Source organism: Sardina pilchardus, chromosome 24, assembly GCF_963854185.1.
Source record: "Sardina pilchardus chromosome 24, fSarPil1.1, whole genome shotgun sequence".
Lineage (NCBI taxonomy): Eukaryota > Metazoa > Chordata > Actinopteri > Clupeiformes > Clupeidae > Sardina > Sardina pilchardus.
This window is the reverse complement of record NC_085017.1, coordinates 19293965-19308964: the sequence shown is the minus strand read 5'-3', so window position 1 is coordinate 19308964 and position 15000 is coordinate 19293965. Positions and strand designations below refer to the sequence as shown.

The window sequence follows — 15000 nt, the reverse complement described above, 5'->3', positions numbered from 1 at the left end:
CATAATGTCTGAACCTGTGTTCCTAACATCACACTGTGTAATAACATTTATTTAAACTAAAAGGAAACTGGTTGTTTGCACTAATTTAAAATTTAATTCACACGGCATTAAAAAGCACTTATTTTTAGTGCTTGTTTTTGACCAAAATGTGGATGGTGTTAAACTCAGAGCTACTGTTCTCTCTTTATAAACTTTCTTTCTCTCAGACGGCAGAAAACTAAATCAACACAAGTTCCAGGGGGTTGTGGATGTTCTGGCCTTTTTCTTGAAACAAGTTGTGTGGAGGGGGAGAAAAAAAAAAGAGACATTTCTGGTCTCTATAAATAGAGCTCTGTAAAAACTGGCTTTCAGCTAGACACAGCTAGGAACTCGCTCTGTACTCACCAGCAGCACTTCTCGAAATAACCCTTCTCACAGGCGACACTCCAATTTACACATTGTCCCATCATTTGAATCTCATCACACAGGCTAACCGTTTCGAGAGGATTATTTCTTAAAACTATTCTTCCTTCCTGGAAGCTAGAAGATCCCAGAACAGTTGCTTAATAGCATTTCTCACTCATAAACCTCAAAATCACTGAGCAGCTTCAGCGAAATCCACCTCCTGAAGGCTGAGGAGGAAAATGGCCAATCAAGCAAAGCCCAAAGCATCATGGGGAAAAACAAGCCAGGGCTCTCTGCCACAGGTAATGTGTGCAAATGGATTTGTGCTGTTCTTCTGTTCTGCTGCAGTGGTCGGGCACAGGGCAAGTAAGCTTCAGGGCCATCACAAAACACAGGAAATGGCTTGTACCTTTGTGTCGGTTTCAATGGTAGAGGCTCTTTCTGTCTGTCTGTCTGCCTGCCTGTCTAGAGTTGTGTAAAAACTTGCTTTCTGCTAGAGCTAGACACAACTAGGAGCTTGCTTTGTACTCAAGCAGCACAAAATAACCCCACTTCCCAGGCGACACTCCAGTTTACACATTGTCCTATCACTTGTACTGTATCTCACCACAAGGGCTAACCGTTTCGATAGGACTGTTGCCTGAGAGCACAACTATTTGTTATTCAACAAGAGGATGCACAAGAAGGTTTAAAAAATCCTCTCAATTAGGATTTAACTATTATTGCTTACTGTTGTTTATGTGGGAGACAAAACCATTTGGATGCTTTCTTCCTAAAGAATTCTGCGAAGCTCATTTTGAGTTTTAACAGGCAGCACGATACACTTTCAGGCATCCACAATAACTCAGCCGTTAAAGGGCTCTGTAAAAATTTGATTGCGGCTGATTGATGAATATAAAGCGCTGTGAAATGATGCAGCGTGAGGCCACTTTAGGAAGCGTTTTGGAGATGAAATTGTGACGTGCTGCCCAAAACAGACTTCTCCCCCATCTGTCGGGTCTATTGTGGCTTTCAGCCAGTGTGTGGTGACTCCCACGTCACTGCTAAGAGAGGGTGGAATGCTGTGGTTCAATACCAAATTTTCCCCATGATATGAAACACAACGTATGCAAACCTAATCAATGAAATGTCCAAGGTCTGGACACACAAGCACTTTCCAAATCCCCCCCCCCCATCCCCTTCTCATTAGTTGAAGTAATTAACAGTAACTAATCCAATGGGCCGATACCATATCATCAGCACTGTCACTTAGATGTTGCTTTTTTGTTTCAAAAGTTCCTAAAACATGACTCTGTCCTCAGATTAACTTTTTCAACATCAACACATCAGTGACTTCATTGCTGGTGAAGTTAATTTTCACTAAAATGCCTCGGCTCCATTCCTCCAGTCCTGTGATTTAGATATTTTAAAATATGATATTCTTCTCCATCACAGTGAAATCCACCTCCTGGTGGCTGAGGAGATAAATGGCCAAACGACTAAGTCCAAATGAGAGAAACAAGCCGGGGCTTTCCTGCCACAGGTAATGTGTGGATTTGTGCTGTGCTTCTGCTGCAGTGGTTGGGCACAGGGCCTAGGAACAGCTTCAGGGCCGTCACAAAACACAGAGAATGACTTGTGCCTTCAGTGTGAGGGATTTTGGGATATCTGTGTGTGTGTCTGTGTCAACATGCATGTGTGTGTGTGTGTGTGTGTGTGTGTGTGTGTGTGTGTATCTGTGTCAATATGCATGTGTGTGTGTGTGTGTGTGTGTGTGTGTGTGTGTCTCTATGCATGTGTGTGTGTTGGTGTGTGTGTGTGTGTGTGTGTGTGTGTGTGTGTGTGTGTGTAAGAGGGGAAGAGAGATGAGGGAGACTGACGAGCAGACCTGGTGACAACAGCATCATGAGAGGGGGATTTCCTCTCCCATTACCCCTCGTTAGATATCAAACCTCCAGAAGCAGAGAGAAATTGGCCAAGCCTCTCCACGAGGCGACACAGACACCTCTTACTGGTGAGAAGTACAGTGATTTGCTTTCGGCTTGCTGTGCTGCTGAGAACATTTGACAGTTTTGAAAACTTAGGGAGTAATATTTCACACCTCCAGATCTTTTTAGGGGGAAACTCCATGTACTGTAACTTACCACAGAGAAGTGTCTGGAACTTAATTGAAGAAATGTCAGAATCTACATTAAGTACTTGGCATCTTCCATCTCTCCCTCTTTCACTGTCCCACCGTGTGTGTATGTAGCATAGTGGTGTGGGTTGGCATGCCTGTGTGTGTGTGTGTGTGCGTGTGTGTGTGTGTGTGTGTGTGTGTGTGTGTGTGTGTGTGTGTGTGTGTGTGTGTGTGCGTGTGAGTGTGGGTGTGTGTGTGTGCGCGCAAGTGTGAGCGTCTGTGTGTGTGTGAGTGTGTGTGTGTGTGAGTGCAAGTGTCTAGCCAAGTGCTTACACAGCTGAAACAGCTATCTCTCGACTTATCCGGTGAGGCGCAAATGGATCGGGGTGGACTTGGCAGTTGCTACAGAGTCTCAAGGCAATTATAGGAAAAACAATCTCCCATTACACACCCCGGCCTTTTATGGCGGCGCATCAATCAGCTTTATAGAATATGACAGAGGGACCGGGCACGGAGAAAATACAGTATGTGTGTATTCTCCTGGTTGCATGGCTTTGGCAACAGGCAACTAAAAGCAAGAAGCTAATACGTTTTTATTCGAAAAAATAAAGATTGAAGAGGGGCAGTGTGACTTAAAAACAGAGAGAGAAAAGAGAGACAGACAGAGAGAGTGTGCATGTGTGCATGTGTGAGCGAGAGACAGGAATGCAGAGAGACAGAGAGAGAGAGAGAGAGAGAGAGCAAAAGTCTTTATCAGAGGAAAAAGCGAGAGGCGTCACTGTAACCATTAAAAATGCCTGGGGATGCACGGTGTGTTCACACACCGACACAGCGTGGGGCTTTCTGGCCACGCCTCAGCCATCACCAGAGTACGCCGCGCCGGCACGGGCCTTTCCGCCTGTGTGCCATCAAAAGGCACCGCTGCCGCAGACCCCGCACGGCAGGGACTACTTTAAACACCCCGGCTGGGCTGGGCTGGGCTTCAGGAGAAGTCTCCGTCACAGCTAAGTGCACAGGGGGGGGGGGGGGGGCTGCTTGTTGCAGTCTCTGCACCCTGAGCAAGGATTTTTTTGGTTGGAGATTACAAATTATGGAAGAGAAAGGTGTAGAAAAGTGCAGATACTACACCTTGGCATACAATAGAGGTTGCACCAGCTCTGCTGCACCCATTTACATATTGCAAACAAACACAAAAATGAGCAGACGCACCATATTAGCTTACACACCATAATCATCCACCACATCCAGGTACGATTGGTGAGAGAGCACGACAGAAGGAGTGAGAGAGAGAGAGACACACACACACAAGAGCGCTAATTGCCACACCTTCCACTACATATTGCTACTGACACCTCAACATACTGTATGTGTCGCCACAGCTCTGCCACACTAATGCACTGAGAACACACTAAGGCTGGCACACACGCCGTGCTAATGCATGCACACGCAGAGCTCAGATTAGCACCGAAACACACACACACACTCACACGCGCACACACACACACGCAAACACACACACACACACACAAACACACGCACACACATACACAGTGTGCTTCCTTGAACAAGCATGTGTGTGTGTGTGTGTGTGTGTGTGTGTGTGTGTGTGTGTGTGTGTGTGTGTGTGTGTAGGGGGGGCGACAGGGTATACTCAGTCAGTTAGGCTCAGGTTGTGTCTGCTAGGATGAAGGTGTGGGGATGGACAAAAGGTCGGGACAGACAGATCCAGTTCCAGAGCCGCAGCTTTTCTTGGAATGTAGACCGAGCTGGAATGGAGTGCATCTATATGAAGGCACTCACCTAATGTACAGATCTGCATTCTGGATCTGCAATGGCTACGTGATGCATGAGTATTGTCAGTTTGCTCTTTAACTAGTTCTGAAATAGATATAAATAGTTATAAATGTCCTGATTTAACTTCAGAAAGTAGAGGCACCCATCCGTATTATTCATGACGATGTGTCTAGACGAAAGTGTCCTTTATGGATGGGATATTGCATGATAAGTGAATTATGCTGAGGATGAACTATACCGCCAACTGTAGGCTGTCTCAGAATGAACAGTTCACCGCCCATCAACTCAAACTGACTCGAACTCCCTGTGAAACACACACATACACTCACACACACACACACACACACACTAAATCACACAACGTGTTTACCCTGTCCCTCGTTAACTTTTGGCAGCAAACACTCCTGGTTCCCAAATTTAGAGCACTCCTTGACAGTGGCACGTCGCGCAGACACACATAAAATATTCAAATGGACGTCGCCGGGCGACGGGGAAGCGCCATCCCTCATTGGCCGGAAAGATTTTGTGTCAGCGAGTGGGAGCGGGAGTGACTCACCGGCAGGCAGCCTTGGGGCCAGCCGGCAGTCCTCACCCTCACCGCCGAAACCCCACCGCCTGCCGGCGGAATGACAAATCCCACCGCACGCCACAGCACCCGGGGAATACATCATCGCACGGAGATTAATCCAGAAATTCATGGAGAGAGAAAGATAGAGAGAGAGAGAGAGAGAGAGAGAGAGAGAGAGAGAAAAGAGAGGAGGTGGAGGAGATAACGAGCCTCCTTTAGCTGGAGAGTCAAGAAAAGAGAAGGCCGTAGAAGGAATATATGTGTTTGGGTGTGTATGTGTGCATGTGTGAGTATGTGGCTGTGTGATTATGTGTGTATATGTGTGTGACTGTGTGTGTGTGTGTGTGTGTGTGTGTGTGTGTGTGTGTGTGTGTGTGTGTGTGTGTGTGTGGTATTGTGGGTGGAAGGCAGCCGATATCACAATAAAATAAAAACTCCCTCTGAATAATTGAAAATATTACGGTCTCAATCGCTCCGCTTAATAGATATTCCCTCTCATTTTCCCCAGACTGCTCCAGACTTGTTTGTTTTGCGGCTTCAGACACAATGGTCCATCTTGCAGGGCGGAAGAGGCAATATTGCTCGGATGAATCAAAGAGCAGTGACGTCTTATTGTATTTCACTTTGACAGCTCACAATGGCAGGCCAGTATGTAAATAAGGGGAAGGCCTGCATCAGTGGGTGAATGCAAAGGGAAATGAATGTTATTCTAATTATATAATTAAAAATTATACAAGCAGAGATTACATAAAAGGTCTGCGGTGTTACTTAAAGGCCTGAGATTTCTCAAAACAAACAGTATAAGAGAACTGTTAGGCATAGCAGAAACATCACTCTATTCCCTATTTTTTTGAAAGTGCACCAAAAAACTGATTTCCATGTACAAACATTATGTTGTGTCACGCTGTGGCCGTTGGGTGAAAAAGCCAGAAAAACAAAGTAAACAAATAAATGATAGCAAGTATGTTCAACTGTGTGTACGTGGACTTCATATTAGGCAGGGGCCAACATAATTTTGAGCGGAGTGGCAGAATACCAACCAGCCTCAATCAGGTTAGAAAAATGAATCTATTAGCGGCCTCGCCGTTGTGGCGAATGCCAGTTTGACTTGGCACGAGGGAGCGAGAAGTTGAAGCGCGGCGAGTTCATATGCCGCTCGCACTCATTCCTCTACACGAAGCCGGGGCGAACACGCGCCGACTCCGAGAAGGCCATCTGTCACGTTCCGCTCCGGCCCGGGCACTGCCAGGCTTGGAGGGCCCTCCAAGTCCAATGAGATTAGAGGAAATTTGGCTCCCGAACAAGTCCCAGAGAGACCCTTGTGTGTCTGAGAGCTCCCATATGCAAAACCGCAGCTCAATCACAGCACTACCAGAGCGTGCTCAGGCTCGCTAAATCAAAGAAAAATTGACTGTAGATGATCGACTGAATGAATAAAATAAGAGTAGAGGAAATATATGAATAAACATCTTCGTACTTTTTCTCTGCGCAATCCTACGCATTTCCTTTATGTGCAATGAATGCACCATGGCAGTTACCTTTAACCACTGTGATAAGACCCCGTCAGATGTATTCATGTTTTGGAGGCAGATGAGGCAATAACCTTGTGTTGTTGTGACTCCTGAATCTCAATGGCGAGGCACCCGGGGCCCTTTTCCTCCTTGTAGTGGGGCAAGTGAGGCCCCTCTATGTGACAGAGGGAATGTGAGGCCAAAGCTGCCTTTGAGGGAGGGACGGGAGAGGACTCTACGGAATATATATAGGCAGCGAGATCAAGTCGAGTTCAAGTTCAAGAGTCGAGCATTGTTCATGAGGGTGAAGTGGCACTCCAGGCACTGGTGAAATGTGTCAAACGGTCTTTGTTCAGAACTATTGCAGCAAGCCAGAACTGGCTTTGTGAGTGCTGTGTTCAAGTCAACCATTGAAGTTTGGATGTGAATGGTGTCAAAGACCATTGAGTGCCCTACAGTATCTACTGGAAGCAGCAGTAAACGTAAGTGATAAAGGTAGCCATGAATTGTTTTCTCCAATTATCCTTTTCATACGAGTAACATTACAATGCTTCACAACGGCGACATCACACAGGTCATAGGCCGTGTCCACCTACCGATCTTCTTGTTGCGCTCGTCTCCGCGGTTGTGCATGGCGATGGGCGAGTAGATGAAAGGGCTCTTGCTGGACAGGCTTTGGCCCAGTAGCGCCTTCACCTTGTGGGGCCGCAGGCTCACCGGCAGGTTCAGCAGCTTCACAGACCTGAAAGAGCACAGACGGGGACAGGATGTTTAGCAGTGAAATGAAATGTTAATATATATATATATATATATATATATAGTGAGGAGAAAATTTATTTGATACCATGCTAAAGTTGCCTAAAAAGAGGAATATAAAATCATCAATTGACAATTGATCTTAATGTCTTAATTAAAAAAAATAGTAAAAATAAAACCGCTAAGCACCCCAATTTTCTTTGTGATTGAAGAATGTTTCGTAAAGAAATAAATGTTCTTCCTGAATGCTAGGGGGAAGGAAGTATTTGACCCCCAATGTAACCCTATGGGAATTTAACACATAGGGTTAACATAGGGGCAGGCAGATTTTTATTTTTTAAGGCCAGCTATTTCATGGATTCAGGATATTATGCATCCTGATAAAGTTCCCTTGGCCGTTGGAATTAAAATAGCCCCACATCATTGCATACCTTTCACCATAGCTAAAGATTGGCATGGTGCTTTTTCCAGTAGGCCTATTAGCCTGTTTGATGCTCATTGAGCTCAATGCAAATCAACAGGCTAATAGGCCAACTGGAAAAAGCACCATGCCAATCTCTAGCTATGGTCAAGGATATGTGATGATGTGGGGCTATTTTAATTCCAAAGGCCAAGGGAAATTTATGGGGATGCATAATATCCTAGATCCATGAAATAGCTGGCCTTTAAAAATAAAAATCTGCCTGCCCCTATGTTAACCCTATGTGTTAAATTCCCATAGGGTTACATAGGGGGTCAAATAATTCCTTCCCCTAGCATTTAAGGAAAACATTTATCTATTTACGATACATTCTTCAATCACAAAGAAAATTGGTGTCCTTGGCGGTTTGATTTTTACTATTTTTTTTTTTAATTAAGGCATTAAGATCAATTGTCAAATGATGATTTTATATTCCTGTTTTAGCATGGTATCAAATACATGTGCTCCTCACTGTATATATATAAAATAGGCACTGGGATTAAGATGTCAATCAATATATCACATTCTTTTACCTGCAGGATGGAATTTCCAACTGCTAAGCATTATTATCAAAGTGCTTAGTGTGGTCAAAAAGCCCAGTAACAGCTGGGGTAACTTCTTCAGAGTCCTCAATAAGAATGTACTCTCTGAGCAAACTTGAGGGGGCTGCATGCGAAACGCATACATTCGCTCTGAATAAAATCAAAGTCAAAGTCAAAGAGTAAAGTCAATAATGTGCGGTAGAGTGTTCTTATTATTGCCATTTTAAAGTTTGTTCCTGCAATCTACCTGCACCTAACCAGGTGGGCCCTGGGTTGATTAGGATTATAATCTCCTTCAACTTGATTCAACTGACGAGATTTGATCGATTTGGAGCAATAATCATGCCAAAATCTCTGTAAATGGAGCTCGGTCGGTAAATGGATCTTTGCTCTCTCTGCGCTCGACGATGTTCTGATAACACGATGGCATTTATTTCACCCTAGTTCTTTATTGCACTAAAACAAGCCCCAAAATACAGTACATCCCTAAACTGCAGTGCAGTGACCGAGCAACAAAAGCACTCAGCCTCTTGGCTCCCACACAGCCGAGAGAGGCCTGGAGGAGCACTGCTGGTGTGGGAGGGCCACTGATTAGACATTTTGGCCAGCCAGACAATGACGGCAGCAGCAGCAGCAGCAGCAGGTTAGACTACAGCAGCAGAGTTGCTGATGAGGCAGCAACAGAGGGGTGGACAGAGACAGAGAGAGAGAGAGAGAGAGAGAGAGAGAGAGAGACAGACAGAGAGAGAGAGAGCAAAAACACACACACACACACACACACACAATAGTAAGGCGGGCTGAGTCAGAGGGAGCAGGACCAAGGGGCAAGTAGGACAGACATTGTGCTCTGTGCCGTCCCTGCACTGGAAACTGAGGCTTGAAGTCAACCACTATAAGCCTTTTATACGTTTTTTAGACACACAAATCTTTAACAAAGATTCCCATTATACACTTCAAAACAAATTTAATTGCGCTCAAAGCCAATGGGGATTTATTTCCATTCTCTCTAAATTTGTAAAATAAAAACACCCCAATTTATTTAATTTTTTTTAATAACACTGCACTGTTGACTGAGCACTGAACTGAATATGTTGCAGCTGATAAGTCCACCTGGGCACCCTAATTTGCTTTAGCAACAACACATCACCACATGAGGCTCATACACATGAATTCCCTCAAAAATAAACTAACAAAAAAATGTTGTTTAGCCTTGAGTTTATTTCTTTTTGTTTGTTTGTCGTTTTTTAATCCCAGTGCTCATACATATCCTCCTCCTAATGTCTGACACAGGTGGACGAATGTTTTCTTTCTGGTTTGGCATCTTGGAGGAACCCAAAAATGTTCATGGTTTTTTTTTCATGAATTAGCCGCTAATCATCCTACCCAATCTTTATGAAAAGGCATTAGCGTTTGACAGTTCTCTGTGCTTTATATGCACTCCAGGCTAATAGCAAAGCTTTCCAATTATGAGCAAATCATTATCACCTCCCTTCATCACACAAAGGGTTTAGCACACAGAACAGGAGAAAAACATCATGAATTTTACTTTAAATGAAAACACATAATGATACACAAAAATAGACACTTCAGTGAAGAGTGCGATTACTGCTCAGAAATAGATTTGTCTCAAATATGAGATCAGGATGGTAGTGTACATTATTACAGTAGACATCTACTGAAAATGTAAACAAATCTTTGCTCTTGTAATTTCAACAATAATTCAAATGAACTCCGCTTTTTTCATAAGCGTTTTAAGAGTATCCACTTCAGTTTTAACACATAAAACTTACCACCTCCTCTACATGTATGCCCAGCTTCTTTCTATCAGAGACTTACAGTATGTCTGTAGTCCTCACCAGAAAACACTCTCAGCCAGCTTCCTATATCTGATTTATCAAGCCTAGACCTAGACTAAAAATGGAGATTTTCATTGAGGCTTTCAATTAGTCTAGAACTTAATCCAGGGCTTAATCCATGTACATGAAACCAGCCCTACTGTGTGTGTATTAACAGCGAACATATTCGTTCAAAAGCAATGACTATGGGAAGTCATGGCTATCGTCAGGGCCAACAGACCTAACGATGGGCAGCTTGGTGAAGGGCACCGGGAGCAGCTTCATGCCATCGGGCAGAGTGATCACCTCCATCCCGCCTGGGCACTTGGAGGTGTAGTTCTCCAGACTCTGGGTCACTTCTTTCTTTTCTGTGGGTGGAAAAATGAGACAGAAGAGAAAAGATCAGGAAAAAATGATATATACATACAGTACCGTAATTTCCTGCATATAAGCCGCATTGTGTATAAGCCGCAGGACAGTATTTTATGCAAGTTAAAAGAAACAAAACCATATTAACGCCATATTAACTGGCCCCCCTGTATTAACCTCATAGTGGAAGAAATTTTGCAAAATCAATGTATAAGCCGCGGCTAATAGTGGGGAAATTACGTGTATATTCTTTGATTACAGACCACCTTTAGAACACATCCTGTGTGATTTATGTCATCCCTGAAGTAAGATCAGAGGTGGGACGCCATTGGTAAACACTTTAAAAACAAACGCCTTTTCTCAAGAGAAGCCTCTGCCTTTATATGCCAAAAAAAATGGCCTTAATGTCCGTAATGATATGAATATTGCAGACATTACAACAAGACCTCCTCCAAGATTCGACAAACAAATAAAAGTTGACTGACAGCACCAACCAGGAAGGTTAATAACTTGGGGGGTGTGTGTGGTGTAAATTTAACAAGGCCCCGTGCTCGTAGATCAGCGTCTAGCGTTTGGCCGGTGAGGGGAGCAGTTTCTGGGCCGGGCCTTCAGGTGAGGAACCTGCCCCGGTGCTTTACGGCCGGATCTATAAAAGAGTGTTTATGGCCTCAGCTGTGTCATCACTCACAGGCTCATTCCCCCACCACCCACCCACCTCTTGCATAACAAACTTATCTTCCTGACTTATACCTTTTAGCTTCTGGGGGGAAAGACAGGGCAGAGAGGGAGAGAGGGGGGAGAGAGAGAGAGAGAGAGAGAGAGAGAGAGAGAAAGAAAGTGAAAATAGAGAGAAACACACACAGACAACCATCACCTAGGGTCTACCATGCAGCACCTTCTAATATGATTGGCTGATCTGATTTGATCACAGGAAGAAAAAAAAAACACATAAAAAAAAACCAGGCACCATGAGGTGATTTAAGTAAAAAGAACTGCAATTCAGCTCAAAAGAAATGCTACAGTGACGCAGTGTGATGAAAGGAAAAGTTTAAGCCGTCCAAAATTCCTCCTGAATGTTTACGCACAGCTAAAACCTGTGGATGAAGAGAGGAGGAGAGAGGAGGAGAGAGGAAGAGAGAGGTGAAGAGAGGAGGAGACAGCAAAAGATAGAGAGCGACTTCAAACTGCCACTCCTAATTTCAAATGATCCCCAAGAAAGTCGATGCATTCGATTGGGACGAGACACTGCATGGCTAAAGAGAGTCCTTCAATCCCGAGGAGCTGAAGGACGACTATCAGATGCCACAGCGCAAATACAGAATCAATGCCCATCTCAGAGGAAAATAATAATAACAAAAACAAAAAACACACACACAGGCAACAGATTTCACTAGACATGCTGTCAGAGAGGACATTTTGCCAAGCATCGTGTCACGTCAAATTCCAGGACATGCTCATTATTAGTTGGCAGAAATAAATGATGGTAATGAATGAATTAGCCCCTTATATCGTAAATGTACCTTGTACTAGTGGAGGACACAAGGGTAATACAATCAGTTGAAACAAGATTAATGACAACAGGTCATCAATTCACAGATCTTATCATTACTGATTACTGCAGTACCTTTCACATTTGAAACAATACAGGTACCGGTATCAAATGGTCATTTTGTTCAATTCTTGTCACTACATGTCTGAATCAGTAATAACAGTTGCTGGTAGCTGGTGACTTGGCTGGAGCTACCAAGTTTAGTCCAATATTTTGCAAGAAGTCTACTTCCTGCACGTATCCGAGTAAAACCCCAACAGATGAGATATATTGAATTCTATAATCATGACAACACTGCTGATGAAATTGCCTAAGGAGGTGGTGGGGAGTCCTTGTACTGTAGAAACAGGAATCATAAGCATGGTGCAACAAAGTCCTACTCTCCGTCGACTTCCCCAATTCTGAATACCTGAACCTTGTCTAGGGGGCCCTTCAGCAAGACTAATTCAGTGTATGAGTAGGCTGGATTCTATGCATAGTCCCTAGCTTTGGGGCACAGTCTTCAGTAGCATTATTGCCATAGAGACGAAATAACCTCTCAATCTTTTATTTTCATATCACTGCCACACAACAGGGAAGCAGAGGTGTGGGCTGAACTTAGCGGCTAGATTATCTTTATTGCTTACTAGAAGACAAGATACGGCCTATTCCTTCACAGCGAAGGAATGGGGACAAAAAGGCATATGAGGCCTTTTGGGAGGAATGCCTTCAAAGGGGAAAAAAACAAAAACAAATGGCTGTAAAAGTCTTCAGTGGCAGCACATGAAGACACTGTTGCTATGAACAGCGGCCGGTGGCAAAGGGTTATATAACAGGCCTTCCCCCCCTGGGAGCACTTGGCTAATGGACTGGCTCCACACAGGAGCCTTCAGCCCTGGATCCAGGAGAAAGGAGACTGCGGGAGGGGAAGATGACGAGTAAGTGGAGTCGGAGAGCTTGGGGGGGGTGGGATTGTGTGTGTGTGTGGTGGTGTGTGTGTGTGTGTGCGGGGGGGGGGGGGGTAAATGGGTTGATGGCGTGGATAAAAAGGGTGTGATGGTGAAAAGAAACAGGCACTCAGAGATATGGAGGGGTGGGGGTTATTTAGGTGATGTGGCAGTGACAACCCCCTGCTTGTTTATTCAGTGTTTCTAAAACACAACCATTAGACACATACAGTATGAATAACTTGAATAAATCTTTTAGCAATTGCTTCTCCTTTCAGTGCTACCCCAAAAGTGATAGCCTAGCTGGTCCAAAAGTGAGAGCTCAACCTCAAAGCACAAGTGAGTATACTCTGCAAGAGCTGTAGTAAGTAAGGTCAACCTACAGGAAGAAGTTATGAGGAAACATCTTTTATATAAAGCCCGAGCGTGGTGCTAATGAACTTCATCATTTGATACTTTTACCCCTCAGTGTGCCTTTACTTCAGGTAATCAGGCTTTTTTATTTTTTTTCCTTTTTTGCGTGTTTTGTTGTGGCTTAAATATGCTGCTTAGGGGGAGCCTCTGGGTTTCCTTCTCCTTGATTATTGTTCAAATGAGATGCATATCAGGTTCTTCTTCTGACACCCAAGGCAACAGAGAAATCTCTAATCGACCCACGCTACAAGTTTTGTGGGCAACGCGGAATTTGCAAATCCAAACAAAACCCAAACAAAAACAAAAACATCTGCATAGGGGCTGATCAATAACGAGAGACACTCTCCACAGACAGACACGTTCATTAAAACACTTTGTCTTTCTTCCCCATCTCTCCCTCTCTTTCCTCATTCTCTCATGTCATTCTATCATTTCTCTCACCTTCTCTCCCTTTTTTTCCTCTCTTTTTAAACCCAGTTGAAAAACCACAGCACGCACCCCTGCACAGAAAAAAATAAATGTTCTTTTTTCCATGAAAAGGGTCATTTTCAGAGCGGCGAGGAGATAAGGCTGGGGACCATTAGATTAAAAACACCTCAATCAATTGAAAGCTCACGTCGCCTGTCCTCGGCGAAGCTTGGCAAGAGCGCGACCCCTTTTCACATTACTAATGGGAACCTGAGAAAGAACATGACACCGGCCTGCATGCGTCTGTGTTATGAAAATAAATGATGTCCACGGAAGTGAACCTTTAAAAAAAAAATGGAAAGGGGGATGGATACATTTGACTAGAATTTTGATCACACTGAAGTGCAAACAAAGAGTGATAGCTTTGGGGCTTTTGCAGGAGGGTAAATATTTATTTGTTTGTTGCTTTGTTCATTTCTTCCTTAGGATACTTTTGTACAAATACCCCCCACACACACACTCACACACACACACACACACACACACACACACACACTCAGACACAAGCACACCCTTGACTATATACAGAAATAGTGGCCTCATATCCTTCCTGGACTTAAGTTCCTTTTCTGCCCAAGAAAAGCAACCCTGCAATAGGCAGTCCGTCAATGCATGGCATATAATGATGGCTTATGAACAGAGTCCTTCTTCAATCTAGATGACCAAAGCAGGCTCATCTCACTTTAAATACTGGGCTGTGGACAGAATACCAAGTTTGCGCTGCATGGACAGTAAAACTACAAACATCAAACACTGCATAACGGCTAATAAATTAAACTTAATGGAATATAGTGTTTGATCAGTATGATATCGAGGCACACAATCTTCAAACATCTCCAAAGAATCACAATGATTTCTCAAACATTGAGCTATTTGTTTGACGGAAAATATCGCTACTGTGCTGGCACTGGTTGCTAATTGGACAATTGGTACCACTAGCACGCTCCAATCTGACGCTCTATGTTCCGTGCTGTTTACTCTTGATCTATTTGAGAACCCATAAATGCCGAGCCGACACAAATACTTTGGTAGGCTCACCCCTAGTGAAACTACAACCCAAAATATTATGCACCAAACAAACATCATCCAAGGGAGGCGCTCAAAATGTCAACCCTGGTATTTGATCTCTACGACATTAAAGAGGAAGCTAGAAATTCACCACTGCTGCTAGCAGCGTGCGTGCGTGTGTGTGTGTGTGTGTGTGTGTGTGTGTGTGTGTGTATGTGTGTGCGACACAGATATGCTTGTGGATCGTTTCTAAATGATTGAACAAGCTGTGTGTGACACCGTCTCTTTGCTTCAGCCTTCAGGGGGAAAACAGGGAGG

The 15000-nt window shown here is 44.1% G+C and overlaps 1 protein-coding gene across 1 annotated transcript in view; it reads right to left on the bottom strand.

Annotated features, from left to right (window-relative positions):
• trappc9 (trafficking protein particle complex subunit 9) overlaps positions 1-15000 on the bottom strand; it is a gene marked incomplete in the record, with an annotated part of 254163 nt that overhangs the window by 207642 nt on the left and 31521 nt on the right. Inside the window, 2 exon segments of the mRNA XM_062528708.1 lie at positions 6952-7097; positions 10190-10316. Coding sequence (XP_062384692.1) covers positions 6952-7097; positions 10190-10316 — 273 coding nt within the window.